At 37.7% G+C, this 25,586-nt stretch overlaps 1 protein-coding gene across 1 annotated transcript in view; it reads right to left on the bottom strand.

Moving 5' to 3' along the window:
• Positions 1-25,586, bottom strand: part of UCHL3 (ubiquitin C-terminal hydrolase L3) — a 52,693-nt gene that overhangs the window by 9,141 nt on the left and 17,966 nt on the right. The window contains exon 5 of the mRNA XM_052650203.1: positions 24,242-24,289. Coding sequence (XP_052506163.1) covers positions 24,242-24,289 — 48 coding nt within the window. The remainder of the gene's footprint in view (positions 1-24,241; positions 24,290-25,586) is intronic.

Below are 25,586 nucleotides of genomic sequence, written 5' to 3'. Positions count from 1 at the left end.
TCGACTCACAGAAGCATTAAGTAACATGCTCTAGGTCACAAAGCTAGTAAGTGATCTGGTTTCAAGTCCTGGCAATGTCATTCTACAATACACATTCTTAGTCACTAGGCTATGAAAACACTTATGAAGTTACAAAGCAATGATTAATATGGAGCAAACATTAATATTATGTAGAAATATAAAACTGAAAATGTCAATCTTTATGACATGTTCACTTATATTTAGAATATTTTTAAGTACAGAGGAATTTATTCCTATTTAGAATCAACTGTGCCCCAGTAAGAGTTATTAAATTAGGGTTTTACTCTGATCATCTGATTCACTTGCATCTCTTCCTACTGTGCCAGTGTATGGCATGGTAGGAAAGCAATAAACATCAGGTGGATAAATAAATAAAAATGAAAAATGCATGTTTGTGACCCAATGAGGACAATGAAATAGAGAGACACCAGTCTGTTGATGAAAGGCTATTTTGGTGACCATACTGGTATCTGATGGGAGATGTTTAAGGAAAAGTGCCAAGACTCCACTTTCTAGGAATAGCTCTAAAACAGTAAATAAGCAGAAGGAAAGAATGTTTGACACCAATTTTTAATTTTTTTAAGCATTAAAGTATGTATAATCAGACTACCTCTGGCTTCACAAGTCACAATGATTTCCTCAAGTGTTAAGTTTCTTATAAATGCACGGCATACACCAAATCTTTCAGATGTAGCATTTCTAGGTAGGCTCTGCTCATTACCATTTTCTAAAACATCAGAAAGACAAGAGCTATATAGTTGCCTAATCCTGCATTTTATTTCAATTATGAGAATTATTAGACTTCCATCATCAACCTCAACATTTAAGATAATTAGCACAATTACAAGAACAAATGTACTTTTTAGCAGTTTGCTAACATTACCAACTTAAGAAGGAGAAATTGTGAAATTTGTGGGAATTCTATGTCAATTCACAAGAAAATCTTCACCTCCTGCTTGAGAAAAGATCTTCAGAAACTGAATAGGCAGGGAAGATTGGATCAAGATTAAACCAAGTACCTGAGCCACCTCAGGGAATAAAATAGTTTAGATGAACACCCTACACCATGAAGGATTAGATTAAGGACAGAGTAAGTAAAAGTAACCCCAGAGCATGACAAGAGATTAAAGTCATGTTCAGAAAGATAAAAAAAAAAAAAAAAAAGTAAGAGATGGCAAAGAACTCAGAAGGTACACAGCATTTGTTGACCTAAGTCAACTAAATGAAACTGGAAAGATGAAGGGGTAAGAGAATACATATTCACTTGAACAACTGACCGGAACTTAAACATTATCATGAATGTCGATCAGCACTCATCAAAAGACAGGCACCTTTATGCTGGCAGGATATGGAGCGGAAAGATGGATGTTCACCAAGGCACTGGTCAAAGTCAAGCTGAACTGCAAAGCATAGAGGTATGCTTGCAATCTTATCAGGGGAGAAAAAGCTCATGGCTGATGAACCAAGAGAAAAGCACTCTGAAGACTGAAGAAATTTAAGGGAAAAAATGGACTACCCCTGTCACTGGAAGAAGAGATGGAAGATTGACTACACTTACAACAGAATGGAGACCCAAAGATGGCAGACGTAAGAAGGGTCGCCAGCGACGAAGACGAAGAGATGGACTGGTAGCCTTTGCAGGGCCTACATGGCTACGTTTGACCCAGGGCAGGGATGCATGGTGACACAATGATGAGGCCTTCGTTCTGCAGTGGCTAGAATGAGGCTGTGATGAGGATGGCGAGGAGGACTACATAATTAAAAAAGAGAACACTTTACTTAGACCACGTCACTGGGAGGTCAGTTATTCTTAAAAGCAACGTATGGTCAGACTTCGATTTATATGGTCTAGTACCTTTTAACCAATCATAATCTAGAAAAGGATCGTAAATGAACATTAGTTAAATGCATATAAAGTGGAAATACATAACCACAGTATCAGGTTATATTCCACAGCTTCTATTCAATACACATCTAAAATATTTACATATTCTCATTTGTACAGCACAGATTCATGGAATTAAAGCCACTAATATGGAATTATTACAGCAAATTCTTTTAAAAAAAGAACACACACACAAAACATGTAACACATACAAAGAATTACATGTAAAAGAAAACTGCATGGTGATAGGCACTGGTAAAAGATTTTCTTAGAAGGAATAAGTGATAAGAAAAAAAAAAGCCACTTCAAAATCCCTCAGAAACAGGATGCCATGCATAAATTATCCTCTTACTTATGCTGAGAAGTTAAATAGAAACTATCATGGCTTATTAGCCATCTTCTAGTTATGAGGACTTTCCTGGTGGCTCAGACGATAAAGCATCTGCCTACAATGTGGGAGACCTGGGTTCGATCCCTGGGCTAGGAATATCCCCTGGAGAAGGATATAGCAACCCATTCCAGCATTCTTGCCTGAAAAATCCCATGGACGCAGGAGCCTGTTAGGCTACAGTCCATGGGGTCACAAAGAGTCATACACAACTGAGCGACTTCACTTTAGTATTAGTTAAAATATGCATCATTTATTTCGTGCCAAGCATCCTTTTAAGCACTTTACATGAATTAACTCATTTAATCCCCCAGTAACCCATGAGATAGTTGTTATAATTATTTTCATTGTACAAAAGAGGAATCAGGACAAAGAGGTGAAGTAACATAACCCAGGTCACACTGCCAGGAAGTAGCAGGGCTGGGATTCAAATACAGGAAATCTGGTTCTAGAATCCAATGATCTTAATCGCCAGGGTGTACAGCCTAAGTGGCCAAGAAAAAGATTTTAATACTAATTTATTAGACTAGTTTCCTAGGTGTAATCCTCTTAAAGTTAGATTTTTGGGAAACATCCTACCAAACACTGCTGTACCACAAAAGGCAAACCCGACCCAAGATTTCCCATGAAATGTACATGCTGAATAGTAACTAACTTATTCATGGTAATCCAAATGATAATTTGACAACTGTCACCTCCAATAAATGATACCAGTACATGAAACTAAGTTTAAAGCAGTATGATAAAGTTATAGTCACTAACAACCATAGTGAGAAGTAAAAAGGGTAGTGGTATAAATTCCCTGGTGGCTCAGAGGGTAAAGCGTCTGCCCGCAATGCAGGAGACCTGGGTTCGATCCCTGGGTCAGGAAGATCCCCTGGAGAAGGAAAAGGCAACCCATTCCAGTTCTCTTGCCTGGAAAATCCCATGGACTGAGAAGCCTGGTAGGCTACAGCCCATAGGGTCACAAAAAGAATTGGACACGACTGAGCGACTTCACTAGTGATAATGGGTTTCACTAACCAAGACTTATTCTCTTAAGGAAAATGAAGGGGTTTTCCCTGAATGATTTCTAAGATTCTTTCAACACTAAAAATTCTATGATCCTACTTAGCACTTTTGATCCATGTAAACAATACAACAACTTAAAGCTATCATTGTGATGAGGGTTTTAAACTTGTTTGTGAACACTGTAGCTGCTCATAATAAGAATCAATCAGTTAGAAATACACAAATGAATGCTTTACTTGGCTCTTCAGGGGAACAAAGGTGTATATACTAAAGTGTCTGCTCTCACAAACAGTCTGAGGCCCAGATAGGCTGCACACACAATGGGCTGCATTACTACTACTTACTGAGTGCTTACTGTGGTGGCTCAGACAGAAAAGAATCTGTCTGCAGTGTGGGAGACTCAGGTTCAAGCCCTGGGTCGGGAAGATCCCCTGGAGGAAGGCGCAGGAACCCACTCCAGTATTCTTGCCTGGAGAATCCCACGGACAGATTAGCCTGGCAGGCTACGGTCCATGGGGTCACAACGAGTTGGACATGATTGAGCGACTAACACTTTCAGTTTCATAGAAATAAAAAGAGTATACAGGAAGCACCTAGATCTACCTATGACATTTTATCCCAATTTCCTTTACCATCTGTACCTACACTCTCTCTTCCTGTCTCTCTACACAGTTCTTTTTCTTTCCTGCACCATTTGAGGGTAACAGCAAGATCCTACTGTAGAGCCCAGGGAACTCTATTCAGTATTCTGTAATAAACCATAATGGAAAATAGTTTGAAAAAAAATATATGTGTAGCTCAACCACTTTGATGTACACCAGAAATTAACACAGCATCATAAATCAACTAATATTCAATTAAAGTAATATTTTCAGTATGTTTTCTATTTTTCTTGGTGACTTCCTCTTTGATCTACGAGCTACTTGGAAATGTGCTGTTTAATTTCTAAATATTTGGAAATTTCCTAGATACTTTTTATTGCTATTAATCTCTAATTTAATTCCACTGTAGTTAAAAAACATTCTTCCTATAACTGAAATTTTAAAAAAATTTGCCAAGATTCTGTGACCCAGAACATGGTCTATCCATGTGCACTTTTAGTTATCTTTTAGAACAACTTAAAAAACACAATATATATTTACCTTCACTTGTTCCATTGACAGTGCTCTCATGTGTGCCTCCAAGATGTAGTGCAGGTAAGCTTGTAATGAATTCTTTCACTTTTTGTTTGTATAAAAGACGTTCTCCTTTTTTTTGAAAAATATTTTTGTTTCAAATACTTCTTTTAGCACTTTAAAAATAATTTCATTGTCTGGCTTGCATAATTTCTGAAGACAAGTCTGCTGTAATTCTTAACTTTGTTACTTTGTATCTAATGTATCTTTTTCCTCCGGCCACATTGAACATTTTCTACTTATCTGGGGTTTCAAGCAGTTTGAATATTATGTATCTCAGGGTGTGTGTGTGTGTGTGGGTGTCTGTGTGTGTGTGTTGCGGTGGGTAGAGGTATTTATCCTACCTACTGCTCTCTTGAAAATCTTGAAGCTGTGGTTTGATGTGTTTAATTAATTTTTGTAAAACAGTTGGCCATAAACATATTTTTCTTCTGTTATATGCCCACTCCTCACACCCACCATTCTCTTTTGTATCTGATTCTACTTATACATATTAGATCATCTGAAACTGATCCACGGCTTTTGGATGATCTGGGAGTTTTTTCTTGTTTGTGTTTTTTTTACCTCCATGATTTTTTATTTTCATGATTCAGTTTGGGTTCAGTTCAGTTCAGTCACTCAGTTGTATACAACTCTTTGCGACCCCATGGACTGCAGCACACCAGGCTTCCCCATCCCTCACCAAATCCTGGAGTTCACCGAAACTCATGTCCATTGAGTCGGTGATGCCATCCAACCATCTCATCCTCTGTCATCCCCTTCTCCTCCTGCCTTCAATCTTTCCCAGCATCAGGGTCTTTTCAAATGAGCCAGCTCTTTGCATCAGGTGGCCAAACAATTGGAGCTTCAGCTTCAACATCAGTCCTTCCAATGAACACTCAGGACTGATCTTTAGAATGGACTGGTTGGATCTCCTTGCAGTCCAAGGGACTCTCAAGAGTCTTCTCCAACACCACAGTTCAAAACCATCAATTCTTCGGCGCTTGGGTTTCTTTATAGCAACTCTCACATCCATACATGACTACTAGAAAAACCATAGCCTTGACTAGACGGACCTTTGTTGGCAAAGTAATATCTCTGCTTTTTAATATGCTGTCTAGGTTGGTTATAACTTTCCTTCCAAGGAGTAAGCGTCTTTTAATTTCATGGCTGCAATCACCGTCTGCAGTGATTTTGGAGCCCCCCAAAACTGTCTTCTCACTGTTTCCCCATCTATTTCCCGAAGTGATGGGACCAGATGCCATGATCTTCGTTTTCTGAATGTTGAGCTTTAAGCCACCTTTTTCACTTTCCTCTTTCACTTTAATCAAGAGGTTCTTTAATTCTTCTTCACTTTCTGCCATAAGAGTGGTATCATCTGCATATCTGAGCTTATTGATATTTCTCCCAGCAATTTTGATTCCAACTTGTGCTTCATCCTGCCCAGCGTTTCTGATGATGTACTCTGTATATAAGTTAAATAAGAAGGGTGACAATATACAGCCGTGCCGTACTCCTTTCCCTATTTGAAACCAGTCCATTGTTCCATGTCCAGTTCTAAATGTTGCTTCCTGACTTGCATACAGATTTCTTAAGAGGCAGGTCAGGTGGTTTGGTATTCCCATCTCTTTCAGAATTTTTCACAGTTTGTTGTGATCCACACAGTCAAAGGGTTTGGCATAGTCAATAAAGCAGAAAGTTCACAATTTATTTTCACATTTACTTCACATATTTTCTTCTACTTTGCTGAGTCTATTGGCAAACCCATTAAAGGCATTCTTTGTCTCTGGTATTGTGCTTTTCATTTCTAGATTTCCACTTGATTCTTTCTTATAGCTTCCAACTCTGTTGATATTCCCTATCTGTTGGTACATACTGTCTACCTTTTCTACTTGAGCCTTTAACATATTAAAACAAACTGCTTCCCAGGTGGCACTAATCATAAAGAATCCACCTGCCAATGCAGCAGACACAGGAGACACATGTTCGATCCCTGGGTCAGGAAGATCCCTGGAGTAGGAAATGGCAACCCCATCCAGTATTACTGCCTGGAAAATCCCGTGGACAGAGGAGCTTCACGGGCTACAGTCCATGAGGCTGCAGAGAGTTGCACACAACTGAGTAACTAAGCACATGCAGTAGTGAATAGTCACACTAGTTCATATGTTCATTAGTCAACAATATTAACAGCTAACACTGAGTGCTTACCATTGTATACCAAATGTTCTATATAGATTCTTCCAATGATCCCACTAAGGTAGAAATTACGATCATTTCTATTTAAACATGACGATATGTGCTTCCCTGGTGGCTCAACGGTAAAGAATCTGCCTGCCAAAGCAAGGGATATGGATTCAATCCCTGATCCAGGAATATCCCCCAAGCCATGGAGCAACTAAACTTGTATACCACAACTATTGAGCCTGAGCTCTAGAGCCTGGGAGCTGCAACTATTGAAGCCTGTGTGCCCTAGAGCCTGGACTCCACAACCAGAGAAGCCCCTGCAATGAGAAGCCCGCACACTGCAGCTGAAGAGTAGCCCCTGCTCGCTGCAAATAGAGAAAAGTCCACGCTACAACAAAGACCCAGGACAGCCAAAAATGAATAAATAAATAAAACTATCTTTAAAAAAAAAAAAAAAACAACTGTTAAGGGGAACTTCCTTGGTGGTCCAGTAGTAAGGACTCCGTGCTCCTAATGCAGGGAGCTCGGATTCAATCCCTGGTCAAGGAACTAGATACCACATGTCGCAGCTAAGAGCCAGTGTTAAACAATGTTTTTGTTTTTTTTTAAAGAAAAACTGTTAAAAAACAATAAAGAAGAAGATACTATTTTTTCCCAAACATGATCAGATTATCTATGGGTAATTTTAGCCCTTTTTGTTCATCATGTTTTCCATATACAAGAGAAAGGAAAGAAAGAAAGATAGGATATGTTCAAAAGCACAACCTCCTGAGTAAGTTTCATACACCAAAGTTCACGAGTGTATGCATCTATTTCTATTGGCAAGTATTCTACAGTATCAAATACATTACTATATTATGACTGTCTTACTTGTAACTGCTTTGTGATGCACTTAGGAAAATCTTTTATCTACTATCATATTGCTAGCATACTAAGTATTGTTTCTGTCAGTAAATGACTATGTTGAGATATTAAGCATTAGAACCAATAATTTTAAATTTTTACTCATACTTATTTCTATTGCTTAAAGCTATAGGAATACAATATATACAAATTTTCTCCAACTGTACAATTTATAAAGACAATTTAACTCGTAATACAGACATAATAGTGTACATCATAAATATTTTCAATTCCAATGAAAAATTTATATAGTTCACAAAGGACATTCAAGTAATATTATTTTAAGAGACTTTGATATGAAGAATGCTATTAAGGCATCTTAAACTTCATAGGCTCTCTCTTAGAATTACAAAGATTAAAGACATATTCACCAACTTTTCCACTGTAGTATTAGTTACATAAGCAATTGCATTGACAGATAAGTCAGCTTTGCCTTCAAATATGAAAATTTAAACTGCGAGTAGAATCTTCAGAATAAATATCCAATTTCCTTTCCATACTAATTGGAAAAGATCAGACACTGATAACTTATTCTTGAGTCTTTCAGAAGATTTTAATCAAGAGCTCACTTTCTGGAGCATCTGAATAAAGCACTCAGTTCCTCAGTTTTTCAGCTCTGGTAAAGGAATCTGAAATTGTTAAAAATTGTGTACTTCATTCAGTTCAGTTCAGTTCAGTCGCTCAGTCATGTCTGACTCTCTGCGATCCCATGAATCACAGCACGCCAGGCCTCCCTGTCCATCACCAGCTCCCAGAGTACACTCAGACTCACATCCATCGAGTTAGTGATGCCATCCAGCCATCTCATCCTCTGTCGTCCCCTTCTCCTCCTGCCCCCAATCCCACTCAGCATCAGAGTCTTTTCCAACAAGTCAACTCTTTGCATGAGGTGGCCAAAGTACTGGAGTTTCAGCTTTAGCATCTTTCCTTCCAAAAAAATCCCAGGGCTGATCTCCTTCAGAATGGACTGGTTGGATCTCCTTGCAGTCCAAGGGACTCTCAGGAGTCTTCTCCAACACCACAGTTCAAAAGCATCAATTCTTCGGCACTCAGCCTTCTTCACAGTCCAACTCTCACATCCATACGTGACTACTGGAAAAACCATAGCCTTGACTAGAGGGACCTTAGTCGGCCAAGTAATGTCTCTGCTTTTGAATATACTATCTAGGTTGCTCATAACTTTTCTTCCAAGGAGGAAGCGTCTTTAAATTTCATGGCTGCAGTCACCATCTGCAGTGATTTTGGAGCCCCCCAAAATAAAGTCTGACACTGCTTCCACTGTTTCCCCATCTATTTCCCATGAAGTGATGAGACCGGACGCCATGATCTTCATTTTCTGATTGTTGAGCTTTAAGCCAACTTTTTCACTCTCCTCTTTCACTCTCATCAAGAGGCTTTTTAGTTCCTATTCACTTTCTGTCATAAGGGTGGTGACATCTGCATATCTGAGGTTACTGATATTTCTCCCGGCAATCTTGATTCCAGCTTGTGTTTCTTCCAGCCCAGCATTTCTCATGATGTACTCTGCATAGAAGTTAAATAAGCAGGGTGACAATATACAGCCTTGATGTACTCCTTTTCCTATTTGGAACCAGTCTGTTGTTCCATGTCCAGTTCTAACTGTTGCTTCCTGGCCTGCATACAGATTGCTCAAGAGGCAGATCAGGTGGTCTGGTACTCCCATCTCTTTCAGAATTTTCCACAGTTTATTGTGATCCACACAGTCAAAGGTTTTGGCGTAGTCAATAAAGCAGAAATACATGTTTTTCTGGAACTCTCCTGCTTTTTCCATGATCCAGCGGATGTTGGCAATTTGATCTCTGGTTCCTCTGCCTTTTCTAAAACCAGCTTGAACATCAGGAAGTTCATGGTTCATGTATTGCTGAAGCCTGGCTTGGAGAATTTTGAGCATTACTTTACTAGTGTGTGAGATGAGTGCAACTGTGTGGTAGTTTGAGGATTCTTTGGCATTGCCTTTCTTTGGGATTGGAATGAAAACTGACCTTTTCCAGTCCTATGGCCACTGCTGAGTTTTCCAAATTTGCTGGCATATTGAGTGCAGCACTTTCACAGCATCATCTTTCAGGATTTGAAACAGCTCAATTGGAATTTCATCACCTCCACTAGCTTTGTTCGTAGTGATGCTTTCTAAGGTCCACTTGACTTCACATTCCAGGATGTCTGGCTCTAGATGAGTGATCACACCATCATGATTATCCAGGTTGTAAAGATCTTTTTGGTACTGTTCTTCTGTGTATTCTTGCCATCTCTTCTTAATATCTTCTGCTTCTGTTAGGTCCATACCATTTCTGTCCTTTAGTGAGCCCATCTTTGCATGAAATGTTTCCTTGGTTCTCTAATTTTCTTGAAGAGATCTCTAGTCTTTCCCATTCTGTTCTTTTCCTCTATTTCTTTGCATTGAGCGCTGAAGAAGGCTTTCTTATCTCTTCTTGCTAGTCTTTGGAACTCTGCATTCAGATGCTTATATCGTTCCTTTTCTCCTTTGCTTTTCGCTTCTCTTCTTTTCACAGCTATTTGTAAGGCCTCCCCAGACAGCCATTTTGCTTTTTTGCATTTCTTTTCCATGGGGATGGTCTTCATCTCTGTCTCCTGTTCAATGTCACGAACCTCGTTCCATAGTTCATCAGGCACTCTATCTATCAGATCTAGGCCCTTAAATCTATTTCTCACTTCCACTGTATAATCATAAGAGATTGGATTTAGGTCATACCTGAATAGTGTAACGGTTTTCCCTGCTTTCTTCAATTTCAGTCTGAATTTGGTAATAAGGAGTTCATAATCTGAGCCACAGTCAGCTCCTGGTCTTGATCTTGTTGACTGTATAGCCCTTCTCCATCTTTTGTTGCAGAGAATATAATCAATCTGATTTTGGTGTTGACCATCTGGTGATGTCCATGTGTAGAGTCTTCTCTTGTGTTATTGGAAGAGGGTGTTTGCTATGACCAGTGCATTTTCTTGGCAAAACTCTATTCGTCTTTGCCCTGCTTCATTCTGCATTCCAAGACCAAATTTCCTGTTAGTCCAGGTGTTTCTTGACTTCCTACTTTTGCATTCCAGTCCCCTATAACGAAAAGGACATCATTTTGGGGTGTTAGTTCTAAAAGGTCTTGTAGGTCTTCATAAAACCGTTCAACTTCAGCTTCTTCAGCATTACTGGCTGGGGCATAGACTTGGATTACCGTGATATTGAATGGTTTGCCTTGGAGATGAACAGAGATCATTCTGTCGTTTTTGAGACTGCATCCCAGTACTGCATTTCAGACTCTTTTGTTGACCATGATGGCTACTCCATTTCTTCTGAGGGATTCCTACCCGCAGTAGTAGATATAATGGTCATCTGAGTAAAATTCACCCATTACAGTCCATTTTAGTTCTCTGATTCCTACAATGTTGACATTCACTCTTGCCATCTCCTGTTTGACCACTTCCAATTTGCCTTGATTCACGGACCTGACATTCCAGGTTCCTATGCAACATTGCTCTTTTCAGCATTGGACCTTGCTTCTATCACCAGTCACATCCACAGCTAGGTATTGTTTTTGCTTTGGCTCCATCCCTTCATTCTTTCTGGAGTTATTTCTCCGCTGACCTCCAGTAGCATATTGGGTACCTACTGACCTGGAGAGTACCTCTTTCAGCATCCTATCATTTTGCCTTTTCATACTGTTCATGGGGTTCTCAAGGCAAGAATACTGAAGTGGTTTGCCATTCCCTTCTCCAGTGGACCACATTCTGTCAGACCTCTCCACCATGACCCACCCGTCTTGGGTTGCCCCGCAGGCATGGCTTAGTTTCATTGAGTTCGACAAGGCTGTGGTCCTAGTGTAATTAGATTGACTAGTTTTCTGTGAGTATGGTTTCAGTGTGTCTGCCCTCTGATGCCCTCTTGCAACACCTACCATCTTACTTGGGTTTCTCTTACCTTGGGCGTGGAGTATCTCTTCACGGCTGCTCCAGCAAAGCGCAGCTGCTGCTCCTTACCTTGAATGAGGGGTATCTCCTCCCGCCACCCTTCCTGACCTTCACGTGGGATGGCTCCTCTAGGCCCTCCTGTGCCTGCACAGCCACCACACCACAGTTCAAAAGCATCAATTCTTCGGCGCTCTGCCTTCTTCACAGTTCAACTCTCACATCCATACATGACCACAGGAAAAACCATAGCCTTGACTAGAGAGACTTTAGTTGGCAAAGTAATATCTCTGCTTTTGAATATACTATCTAGTTTGGTCATAACTTTTCTTCCAAGGAGTAAGCGTCTTCTAATTTCATGACTGCAACCACCATCTGCAGTGATTTTTAAAGTCTGACACTGTTTCCACTGTTTCCCCATCTATTTCCCATGAAGTGATGGGACCAGATGCCATGATCTTCGTTTTCTGAATGTTGAGCTTTAAGCCAACTTTGAGTATCAATAATATCGACGTCTGCCAGAACATTAACACTGAACCCATGCCCCCTCTGCTTACTGTGGGGGTTTGCAACAGTACAATGTGACTTCATACATACCACTGCCCAGGCAATATAAACCTATCTCTTCATTACAGTTTGGAAAATCCCAGAATAGCCTTTTCAGAAACTCTAGGAATTAAATGCTTTGTTCTCCATAAAGAACTCTGAGTTTAACAAACCATTTCTGCATAAACAAATTAGATATAGACTTTTGAGATTTTAATTTAACTATTCTGATTATGACTTAAATCCTCTGAGTTTTAAAAAAATTACAGTTAGCTCTTTGGATACAGTCCATAAGCATCATGACTGTGTTAGCACTTTTCAGAGGCACAAGGGCTCAGTTTACTTGCCCAAAGCATGTAAGTAGTGACCAACGGCAGAGGCAGAACCCATGACTCTTGACTCATATTTCATTGTTTTCATCACACACGAATCCACCCACCTGTCAACTGCCAACTATCTTATTTGTAGAGGCAAACCTATTACTATCTCTATCTGTATTCCCAATCAATGGCTCAAATCTTTCTATTTTCAAACTTAGTTCAGTTCAGTGGCTCAGTCGTGTCCTACTCTTTGGGACCCCATGGACTGCAGCATGCAAGGCTTCTAAGAATGTCCATCACCAACTGCCAGAGCCTGCTCAAACTCATGTCCATCAAGCCAGTGATGCCATCCAAGCATTTTATCCTCTGTCACCCCTTTCTTCTCCTGCCTTCAATCTTTCCCAGCATCAGGGTCTTTTTCAAATGAATCAGCTTTTCACATCAGGTGGCCAAAGTATTGAAGTCTCAGCTTCAGCATCAGTCCTTCCAATGAATATTCAGGGCTGATTTCCTTTAGGATGGACTGGTTGGATCTCCTTGCAGTCAAGGGACTCTCAAGAGTCTTCTCCAACATCGCAGTTGAAAAGCATCAATTCTTCGGTGCTCAGCTTTCTTGATGCTCAACTCTGACATCTATACATAACTACTGGAAAAAACCATAGCTCTGACAAAACGGACCTTTGTTGGCAAAGTAATGTCTCTGCTTTTAAATATGCTGTCTAGGTTGGTCATAGCTTTTCTTCCAAGGAGCAAAGCATCTTTTAATTTCACGGCTCCAGTCACCAACTGCAGTGATTTTGTAACCCAAGAAAATAAAGTTTTCTGGCTGTTTCCATTGTTTCCCCATCTATTTGCCATGAAGTGATGGCACCAGATGCCATGATCTTAGGTTTCTGAATGTTGAATTTGAAGCCACCTTTTTCACTCTCCTCTTTCATCAAGAGGCTCTTTAGCTCCTCTTCGCTTTCTATTAGGGTGGTGTCATCGGCTATCTGAGATTACTGACATTTCTCCCGTAATCTTGATTCCAGCTTGTGCTTCATCCAGCCCGGCATTTCACATGATGTACTCTGCATAGAAGTTAAATAAGCACGGTGACAATATACAGCCTTGACGTACTCCTTTCCCAATTTGGAACCAGTCTGTTGTTCCATGTCTAGTTGTAACTGTTGCAACTGTTGCTTCCTGACCTGCATACAGATTTCTCAAGAAGCAGGTCAGGTGGTCTGTTATTTCCATATCTTGAAGAATTTTCCATAGTTTATTGTGGTCCACAGAAACAAAGGCTTTGGTATAGTCAATAAAGCAGAAGTAGAGGTTTTTCTGGAACTCTCTTGCTTTTTCCATGATCCAGTGGATGCTGGCAATTTGATCTCTGGTTCCTCTGCCTTTTCTAAATCCAGCTTGAACATCTGGAAGTTCACAGTTCATGTACTGTTGGAACCTGGCTTGGAGAATTTTTGAGCATTACTTTACTAGTGTGTGAGATGAGTGCAATTGTGCAGTAGTTTGAACATTCTTTGGCATTGCCTTTCTTTGGGGTTGGAATGGAATCCAATCCTTTTCCAGTCCTGTGGCCACTGCTGAGTTTTCCAAATATGCTGGCATATTGAGGGCAGCACTTTCACAGCATCATCTTATAGAATTTGAAATAGCTCTAGTGGAATTCACCTCCACTAACTTTGTTCATAGTGATGTTTCCTGAGGCCCACTTGATTTCACTTTCCAGGATGTCTGGCTCTAGGTGAGTGATCACATCACTGTGGTTATCTGGGTCATGAAAGTCTTTTCTGTATAGGTCTTCTGTGTATTCTTGCCACCTCTTCTTAACATCTTCTGCTTCTTTGGTCCATACCATTTCTGTCCTTTATTGTGCCTATCTGTGCATGAAGTGTTCCCTTGGTATCTCTAATTTTCTTGAAGAGGCTTCTAGTCTTTTCCATTCTATTGTTTTCCTCTATTTCCTTCATTGATCACTGAGGAAGGCTTTCTTATCTCTCTGTGCTATTTTCTGGAAATCTGCATTCAAATGGGTGTATCTTTCCTTTTCTCCTTTGCCTTTAGCTTCTCCTTTCTCAACTATTTGTAAGCCCTCCTCAGACAACCAATTTGCCTTTTTGGATTTCTTTTCCTTGGAGATGGTCTTGATAATTGCCTCCTGTGCAATGTTACGAACCTCTGTCCATAGTTCTTCAGGCACTCTATCTATCAGATCTAATCCCTTAAATCTCTTTGTCACTTCCACTGTGTAATAGTAAGGAATTTGATTTAGGTCATACCTGAAAGGTCTAGTGATTTGCTCTACTTTCTTCAATTTAAGTCTGAATTTTGCAATAAGGAGTTCAAACTTATAATTAGTTCAGAAAATCAAACAAACACACACCTGGGTCTTAAAAGGTCAGGTTACTTTCCCTTCACAGTTAATGCGTATGTCATTTTGTATGAAAAAATGAGTCAATTACTCTATAAACTGTTTAATATCCACAAAATTAGAAATGCCGTGGAGACTTATAAAATATTTCAAGTCTTTAATAAAAATATTTTCTTTCGAGTGTGTGATTTAAAAAGTCAAATTACTTTTCCTTCAGTTAGTATACATGTCTCTGTGAGCATGAAAAATTAAGAGATTACTCTTTAAAGTACTTAATAATAACTAAAGAATTAGAAATGCAATAAATGCTAAAAAGAAATGATATGGACCTTTTAACAAAGGGGGCAGAGGGTCAAACTAATATTAATTCTCTATTAAGAAATCAACTGATAGTTATGTTAAGTGCTTAAATCCAAATTATTCTAAAATGTTAAAATAAAGTAAGTAGATTTTTGGCTTACACCCAAAATGTTTTCCCATTTAAAAGGGCAACCCGTTATTAAGAAAAATATCATTATAACCATGTAATTTCCTAAATATAAAGGGATCATTGGCTGGTAGACACTTTAATGACTATTTTCCAAAATATACATAACATAATTACCAAAGGACTGGTTAGTTTATGGGTAAGATTTTAGATTTAACATAGGGAAAAATCTACTACTGACTAAGAGCTAACTTAGCTATAAGGGCAACAAAGAACAAAGTATTTGGCACAATGCCCAACAGTCATTTATAATTCATTACATAGTGGTATTAAATTATTTGCTGTATCTAACCTTGCTTTTAGGACAAACTAAAAATTTAAAAAACTTCACTTTGTTTTTGTTTCTTTTAGCACTTTTGATTCACCAATACATTTTGTTGCCTTAAGAGCATGGGCAGTACTTACAAGCTGTGTAACTTTGGCAAGTTAATAATTTCTTAGTCTTCCAGTCTGTAAAATGGGGTAGTATCTAACTTTCGGAACTAAGAGGATTAGAATAGGATACACACAGTGCTGATTATAATGCCCACCACTTAAGATGTATTTAGTAAACGGTAACGATCGTTATAAGAAGACAGACATACTTTTAGAAGCAATGAGATTGAAGAGAATATTTGGAAAATGATATGTATGTCAGCAGTCAATTTTAATTGCATTCACCCATAAATGACACAAGAATAGTCATGACTGATACTGTAACATCCCAAAGGGATTCCCAGTGTCTCCAGCAACCCTAGGTATCTCATGGTGAGAATCTTTTGGCTTGAAAACCTACCTACTAAATCACACTTTAAATTGACTTGTTGATAAAATATGTACGTAATCGTGAAATTAAATTTAAGTTATTTCCAGAATAGGACACGTCCTTTCAAACTTTAAAGATACCACTGAGTCTAAAAAATGGCACATGGAAAGGAAAAAAAATTAGGAACTTCTCTAGGGCTGCCAAATGCCACGAAAATAAGTAAAATTATAAAGGTGGCCATATGTTTCTGAGGGTATATACACATCCATAAAACTTTAAAAGTTTAGAATCAAAATTATAAATTAATCCCAAAGGGATTCTTGTAGGCTTGAATAAATTTCAGTGTAATACATTGAATCACACTAAATTTGACATACAAATTTAAAATAGGATTAACTAGATTCATGAAAAAAATGCAAATTTTCTACAAAGTATCCATGTTCAATTGGCAAAGAAGTCAAAGTGAAACATGGGCTAGATATCAAAATACACAAAATACGCCTACTTGTTCCATGGAAAAGGGCAAATGTCTTCATTTTGCTCACCTAATAAATCAAAATACCCACAGATTTCTGGATATTCTTTAGAGATTTGTTTCTCTTACTGGTTTAACAACTGTATCTTCTCACTTCCATTTACAATTATCCATGTCAGAAATCCCTATCAATATAATGACCTATATATATTACATTAAACTCAAGCTTAGTTAAGCTGACCAGACTAAGTCCCAGAAATTCCTTTTTTTTTTTCACAATTTGAGAGTAGCTCCAAATAAGACTCTTACTGACTACAAACAAAAACAAATAAATCTCAAAATAACCGTTTGTTTTGGAAAGCTGAGGTTTAAAATCAAACAAACAGAAGAGCCCCCCATCCTCAAATACAACTTCAACTCTATTTTTATTGTTGAAGATGTCTTTAAATAGAAGAGTTACTTCTAGTCAGGTCTGGAAGAGTAAACTGACCAAGTTCAATATAAGTTCAATACAAGAACTTGTGCTCGATTAATCGTGTTCGATTCTTTGCAACTCCATGGGCTATAGCTCGCCAAGCTCCTCTGTCTATGAAAATTTCTATGCAAGAATACTGGCGTGGCTTGCCATTTCCTACTCCATGTAAGAACTTACTTTAAAGTAATAATAGTAATATATCTCCATTCCCAAAGCCCTGATACTGGAGAAAAAAAGATGATGATGCAGAAAGCATAAAAAAGAAAAACAGACTACTTTAACTCTTTTGAACAAAATACTTGATAACCTAAAAGAAAGGGGAATGAAGTGTAAACAGGACAGAGTAATAACTACATTCTGACCCTTTTCATAACAAATTTCATTTACTTAACCATCGTCTATTTTCACGTGATATTAGATAAAGAAGAACTGATTACATGAATGGAGGCACAATATCACTGCGTGAAAACAAAAGACCAGAAAAAAGAACCATTTCAATATTTCCCCCCACTATGACTAATTTTAATTTGTACTTCCACCTTCAAATTTAGCTCTCCCACTCAACTCCACACATAATCTAAACTGGCTTCTATTCAGTAATGATATACCGAAAAAATGATAACAGAAACAGAGAAAAAGGCAAAAGAGTATGAAATTACAAGTTCCAGAGCATTTCTCAATTTTAAGAATGACATAAAGTTCATGTTTGAATGGAATAAAGAAAATGGGATATGGGAAATAAATGGGGGGGGGGAAGAGAGATCAGAAAGATGCAATTTCAGATTTCTTGACAATATTATCCAGCTTAAAATGCATGATACTTTTCATCAGAATTTCATTTACTGTTCCCATTTGATTCTCCCAAGACAATCAGGTATTTAAATTGTACATTATATAAGGACTCAATTTTTTCCTAATATTTTCAGTTTTTTTCCAAAGTCAAGGAAAGAAAATAAATCCCTAAGAAAGGAAAATAAATGTAAACATCTTGACTCTTTGTAACTCTAACATAATCAAAATAATGAAAAACTGTATTTCAGAGTAAAATGAAGTGAGGCAAATAATTCTTAAACATCTAATGAAGAAAAAACTTGACACAGTCTCTCCCTGCATTGACAGTCTGCACTGACTGGGCCAAAAAAGCCAACTACATACACAGACACGCACAATTTATCTTGAATTGTGTATAAATATACCTGAAATCAGAATTTACCCACCGCTTACCCAATAGTCAAAAAAAGCTTCTATGACAACACTAACCAAAATAAATTACATTTACAATTTAATTTCATGGTTGAAATTCATTCCAGAAACTTTTAAAACAACAGATCTTCAAATGATCTTAGCAATCAACCATATTATTTCCCTCTATTAAACAAACCAAAACTTAAAAACAGAATTCAACATGGGCAACAGCTAATTTTGAGACTATCTCTGCTGAAATAAGAGATCCTTGAAGACACAATTTGCATCTTACTTATCTCTGTATGTATAGTTTCTAGTACCATACTTGGCATAGTAGGTGCTCAAAAAAATCACTTGGTCAATCAAATGAAAGAAAGACAGTAATTTCATATTATGTAACAAGAACTTTAAAAACATTCTTCCCTTTGACTCAAGGTAATTCTACTTACAAGAAATAACCTTAAACAAAGGACCTAGAATGAATACAAGAACAAACAAAGATATTCAATGAAGTTATATTTTTAGCTTAAAAAATTGAAGATAATCTAAATATCAAAAGTTAAGGAAACTAGAAAGTAAATTATGATTCATTCGCATGAGAGTACACTGCCATGAGGAATTATTTATAAAGAGGGTTTTGATGAAATAAGAAAATACTCATGATAAAATATTAAGAAAAAAATCCCACAAGTGTTTGATCCCAACTGTTTAAAAAAAAAAATACCTAAGAAAAGATGTGAAGGAAATAAACACAAATATTAAAAGCACTTTCGCTACATTTTCCATATTGGCCAGTTTATTTAAATACATAGATAAAGCAACTGTGCCAGTTTCTATTATTTTTCAATATTACTATGTATTTGTATGGAGGTTCCTGGGCAATACAATAAATTTGGTTTTTTGTGTGAAAAGTTAAACAAACAATAAATTATCAGGAGATGTCTACTCATACTTGGGCTGACTCCTAAATTAATATGGACAATCACAAACGTTAGAAATTGCTTTACCCATGAAATAAAACTGGTGTTTGAAGGCAAATAAAATACTCTTTTGGATTTTTATTTTCTTTCCTTTACATTCGACTTTTAAGTTGTTTCCATTATAGCATCGCTGATATTTCTTCACAATTTAAAAAACACTTTAATCTCCTCATATCCTGCTGTTGTTCTTTTATTTTCCCAATCTCAAGTGAAACATGAAAGCAGTAACTTTCAGTATAAGCTAATGAAGCAAAAATGAGGTGGGGCTACTGTCCAAATTTCTGGATTAGCCAAAATCTGCTGGACAATCATGATGGGATGGGGAAAAACACACAAGTAAACAACTACTCTGTGGCCACATGTTATGGCCTATCTTCTAAAAGGACCTTTACTGATGTCTCAATTAGTCTACAAATCTCTGCATGCGATAAGGTTCCTACCTACTCCATTCCCATGAAAACGTTCTGAAAGAGAGGATCAATGATGTCGATTGTTATTACACTGCTGTCACCAGCTCTTCTTCTATCCACTCCTTTTAACATCCAGGTGCCCTAGGGGTTTATTACGGTTCACACTGTTCTCCCTCGGTAGAATTCTCACGGTTCTAACCACTTCCAGACAAGATATTGGGTTGGTCAAAAAGTTCATTCAGGTTCTTCCATGAGCTGTTACAGAAAAACCTGAATGAATTTTTTGGCCAACCCAATACAAGACACCAGGTATCTCCCTGGAGCTTTAGACTCCACATTCAACTTCTACACAGGTGACCCGTTAAATCACTTTAAACTCGATATGCTGAACACTAAACACCACTTTTGGTGACTCGGCATTGTTTATAAAATTAAAGCTACCCCCTGATCTGGCTTCACTCTACTATTCAGCTTCATCCTCTGCCATCCATATTTGTTTTTCTGAAAGCCTAGTAAAATAAAATTACTACCTAGTATTTATTAAAGGCCCATTAAATACCAGGTACTATTCTAAGCACTTTGTATGATTAATTCATGAATCTGCACAGCAATTCAATAAGGTAGATGTTATTATTTTCATTTTATGTTGAGGAAAGTATCTTCCCTAAGCTATCTACATCCTGTGCTCCTTATTTAATACTGTGCAATTTTTCATAAATGCCTCTATACATCAAGCATTGTCCTGGAGATTCAAGGTAAATATGACAAAGATGACCCATATCCTCATGGAACTCATACTCTAGTAAATATATGGAATAAACAAACAAACAAAAAAGTACTATAGACTTTAAAATCCCAGGAAGAAAATCAAAAGGATTTTATGACAGAAAATTCACTGAGATGGTCCTACTTAACAGTAATGAAAGAAAGCCTCTCTGAAAAATGACTTTTAAGGTGAGACCTAAAGGATGAGAGGGTGTCAACTATGCAGACGGGAAGATATATCCAGACAAAGACTGGGCCCTTACAAAGCACAAAAATGGTGTTAGGGACTGAACGGCATTCTCCTGAAATTCATGTGCTGAAGCCCTAATCCCCACAGTGATTTTGCTTGGAGACAGGGCTTTTAAGGAGTGATTAAGGTTAAATGAGGTCAGAAGGATGAGACCCTAAACCTACCTTATGAAAAGAGGAAAACACATTAGAGACTTTTCTCCAAATGCACAAAAAAGAAAAGCCACTTAAGGACACAGTGAAAAGGTACCATCCGCAAGGCAGGAAGAGAGGCCCCACCAGAAACCAACCTTGATGGCACCCTGATATCGAGTTCCAGCCTACAGAACAGTGAGCAAATAAATTTCCAGGACTTCCCTGGTGGTACAGTGGATAAGAATGCACATGCCAACGCAGGGGACAAGAAGATTACAGAGCCACTACGCCGCAGAGCAACTAAGCCCGAGAGCTGCAGCTACGGAAGAATGTGTGCCTAGAGCCTGTGCTTCACAACAAGAGAAGCCACTGCTAGCTGCAACTAGAGAAAGCCCTTGGGCAGCAATGAAGATCCAGTGCAACCCAAAATTTTAAAAATAATAATTAACTAATTTTTAAAAAATAAAGAAAATAAGCTTGCTAAGTCATCCAAATCTATGGTATTTTGTTATAGCAGTCCAATCAAACAAATACAAATGGGAAAGACAGAGATGCTTTGTAGGAAATGATAAAAAAAAAAACAAAAAACAGTGTACTGGAATATAGAGAGCAATGGAGATAATAAGATGTCAAAGACTCTTACGTCCACAGATGGTAGATGAACCAGAAATAAAAGATCATAAAAACTGTCCCTGGTGCAGGCGTTTTTAAGCTGGCTGATACTAAAATTCAGAAATGTACGGTATGGGTTTTTGTTCTCTCAGTGACTGTGAGTCACTGACATATAATGACTAGAATATAATAATCTATATTCCATCTTGGAAGGCATAAAACAACCCCTACAATAAAGAACTGAACTCTTCACAAAATGTTAACAGTGCCCTGTTGAGGAGTAGTGGCTAATAGTATGTTTGGTTTTCTTAGGGAGTACAGAAGACCAAGAGTTAGCCTTTTTTGGTAGTTCTTACACCACTAAGGATAGTTTTGAGCTAATTCTGGAGAATTAACAAATATGTGTTGTGCCTATGCACCAGGAATGGTGGTGGGTACTCTGGAGCATACTCAAAGGAATCCAACAACAATTCTAGGTCTAAGGGCCAGAGTCAGGAGATATGACACCACATTTCAGAGCATATAAGGCACCACTGGCTTGAAAATCTATCAATTTATGTACCACTAAAGAAGGTAATATCACCAAATAAATTATGACATCAATGGTAAGATACACCATAATTTTAGAGCCACTGAAACATGAAAAAATACACATCTTAAATAAATGAAAAAGAATATGAAAATAGCTAAAATCCAAATAGTAAGAGTCATATAAAAAAGCCCATAGAAGGCAAGAAGTTTCGGTCTAGAGAAAAAGATGTGAACATCATCTAAAAGGAGGTATTAAAAGTCGTAATTTGGATAAAGGCCAAAAAGAAGGCAAGAAAGGGCACTGTAAAGACAACTTTTAAAGCAAACATGGATTAAAATATTTCATTGCTTTATTACAAATAATGGTTTTCATTTTATGATAATCTCATGCTGCTCTTCATTGCATTGCTAACTTTAACACTACAAATTTACCAACAAAAAAGCAAAGCACACTGAAGATTAAGAAAATGCTCAAGATCATATCGTTGTTGTTGTTCAGTCGCCCAGTCATGTCTGAGTCTTTGCGACACCATGGGTTGCAGCATGAGATCATATAAAGCAATACAAAAAGCAGAGCGTCCCATTCATTTCAAACCTGGTGGTGAAATCACCTGGACATGCCCTTTGGGTATGTGCATAAACTTAGTCAAAAAGACAATGGTTCAGGGGCCTCCTGGTGGCTCAGTTCCCCCACTTGCTCCAACTAGAGAAAAGCCCGCACAGCCACAAAGACCCAGCACAGCCAAAAATAAGTAAACAAAATTTAAAAAATAAAAAGCAATGGTTCACACCTTTGAAAGCAGAACCTGAGAGCAACCCAGAAGGTATAATATAATTATAGGGACATAAATTCCTAGGTTTATGTTTATTTATGTTATTATAAACATTCACAGTTAACAGAGCTATAAAAAACTCAAGTCATATCATAGTATCAAACTGTTTTCTCCTTCAAAAAATTTTTTTTGAAGATCATGGGAATATTTATGTTCAATACTCTTAAATCAGTAATTTTTAAGTATTTTTAAAGCATAGAGGCAATGTTATCTTTGTAAATGAAAAAGCATGGTTCCAAGTCACACATGGGATAAGAAAGAAGAAAGTCTATAATTCTCTGGTGTTAACACTTAAATGTTTTATAAATACACTAAATGTAAGTAAATTTTATTCATTTTGACTGAAAAACCTGCTGATAAACCTCCCCTAAGAGTGGGAGAATGAGGTTTGTAGGGAAGAAAAAGGAGAAATGGAAGGAGAGAATGAGGGAAACCCTCAGGAAAAAGAGACCCTGTGAAAAAAGGGGCAAGAGAAGCAGCAGAAAGGTGACCTAGCTCAATAAATGACTAGCTAACAGAGTTGAGATGGTAAAGTTCATTACATTGCCCAGAACAGACTTCCCAAGTAAAGCGAAGATTGCAGTTTTTTGCCAAAAACTGAGCCATGATGACTCAGAGTACATCATGAGAAATGCTGGGCTGGATGAAGCACAAGCTGGAAAGATGGCTGGGAGAAATATAAATAACCTCAGATATGCATATGACACCACCCTTACGACAGAAAGTGAAGAAGAACTAAAGAGCCTCTTGATCAAGTGAAAGAGTAGAGTGAAAAAGCTGGCTTAAAACTCAACATTCAGAAACCTAAGATCATGGCATCTAGTTCCATCGCTTCATGGCAAATAGATGGGGAAATAATGGCAACAGTGACAGACTTTATTTCTTTGGGCTCCAAAATCACTGCAGATGGTGACTGTAGCCATGAAATTAAAAGATGCTTGCTCCTTGGAAGAAAAGCTATGACCAACCTAGACCGCATATTAAAAAGCAGAGACATTACTTTGCTGACAAAGGTCCATCTTATCAAAGCTATGGTTTTTTCAGTACTCATGTATGGATGTGAGAGTTGGACTATAAAGACAGCTGAGCGCCGCAGAATTGATGCTTTTGAACTGTGGTGTTGGAGAAGACTCTTGAGAGTCCCTTGGACTCCAAGGAGATCCAACCAGTCCATCCTGAAGGAGATCAGTCCTGGGTGTTCATTGGAGGGACTGATGTTGATGCTAAAACTCCAATACTTTGGCCATCTGATCCAGAGAGCTGACTCCTTTGAAAAGACCCTGATGCTGGAAAAGATTGAGGGCAGGAGGAGAGGCGGACGACAGAGGATGAGATGGTTGGATGGCATCACCGACACAATGGACATGGGTTTGGGTGGATTCTGGAGTTGGTGATGGACAGGGAGGCCTGGCGTGCTGCAGTTCATGGGGTCGCAGAGAGTCGGACACGCCTGAGAGACTGAACTGAAGTTCATGTTCATGGTTGGTCAACACATATTCTTGGGCTACTTCGTGACTGCTTTTACATAATCAAATGCCCTCATAGGAAAAAAAAAGTCCAAGCAATTTTCCAAAACTATGTGTCATACAACAATACTGTGATTAAACTCACACGTGTCAAGAAAAGTTTTGAAAAATGTGAAATACCTCAGTCTGACCTTCATGGGCACTGGTCTCATGAGTAACTCGAATGGCCTGTAATATAAAGTATTAACAGGAAAAAATGATTATATTCAACTTTTTGAATGAAAACAACAATGCTAAATTTTAACATCTAAAGTCTTGTTAAGAAACAACAGACTGGAGGAGATTTCTGGAACAGTTTAACACTAAATATTTAAGAATGACTTCTGAGTAACCAAATGAATTGCTTTGCTTTCCAACCCACAAATCTCCAAAGCCTCAGGAAACTGAGTATCTGCTTATTTGCAATTGCCGGTGGTAAGTGGGGGTTATTTACATTGTTTAACTGTTAGAACTAACATTTAACACTTTATTCAACTGAGACTAGAATAAAGTAAGCATCTCACAGATAGAGACTGAAAAAGCTTAGCTCATCTGTTCCTCCAGGTTACATGCTATTATTCTGCAGCTCTAGCTCTATTTATGCTTAATCATGCAGCTTCAGTCAGCACTTTAGAAATGTGGAGCAAAAAGCATGCATTTATCAGAAGCTAGAGATTTCAGGTTCCTGAACTTGAAAAAAAAAATGTTCTTATAATATCCACTATTAGCAAAGATGAAGAGAAATGGACAAAGAAGTAAATTACAGGTGAAAGTACAACCTTTATGAATGGCAATTTGGCAATAATATCAAAGCTTTAAAAAAACATGCAATCTGTTTGATCTATCAATTTCTTTTCTAGTTTATATATTTAATTATAACTCTACATAATCACATATAACTAATATTTGCAAAGATTTAGCTACAGTGATATACCTTGCAGTATTTTTTCAAATGGTGAAAAAAGACGGAAAAATATTAAACTTCTGACAATAATTTATTAGTTAAATAAAATACTACACAATGGAAAGCTAGGCAGCCATTAAATGATGATGTCAAATATATACTTACTGGTATGTAATACGTTTGTGATAAGTGAAAAAAGCAAGTTATAAAACAATATTACAGTGTGATCAAATTTTGTGTGTATACTTATATATTCCCTATAAAAAGCATTAACGGTGGCTACCTCTCACTGGTGGGATTACTGGTGACTTTTACGTTGTTTATTTTTATGTAAAATAAAGATGTTTCATGAGATCTGCAGGTTTTTTAAAGAAAAGTAACTTAATCAATGTATATGAGAATGCTAAAACAACATAATCAAATCAATGGATTTACTGGGCTCAAACTGCATAACAGATTGTTTTAGCCAAGTAATTTGTACACAGTAGTGTTTACAGTTTCAAAGAATGTACAATCCACTTAATAATGTCAGTAAAAAGTAAAAAGCCTTCAATAGCAAAATAGATTTCAAATATAATAAAG

Source organism: Budorcas taxicolor, chromosome 12 (assembly GCF_023091745.1).
Source record: "Budorcas taxicolor isolate Tak-1 chromosome 12, Takin1.1, whole genome shotgun sequence".
Lineage (NCBI taxonomy): Eukaryota > Metazoa > Chordata > Mammalia > Artiodactyla > Bovidae > Budorcas > Budorcas taxicolor.
Note: the sequence above shows the minus strand (reverse complement) of the source record. Positions and strands in the feature narration are given on the sequence as shown.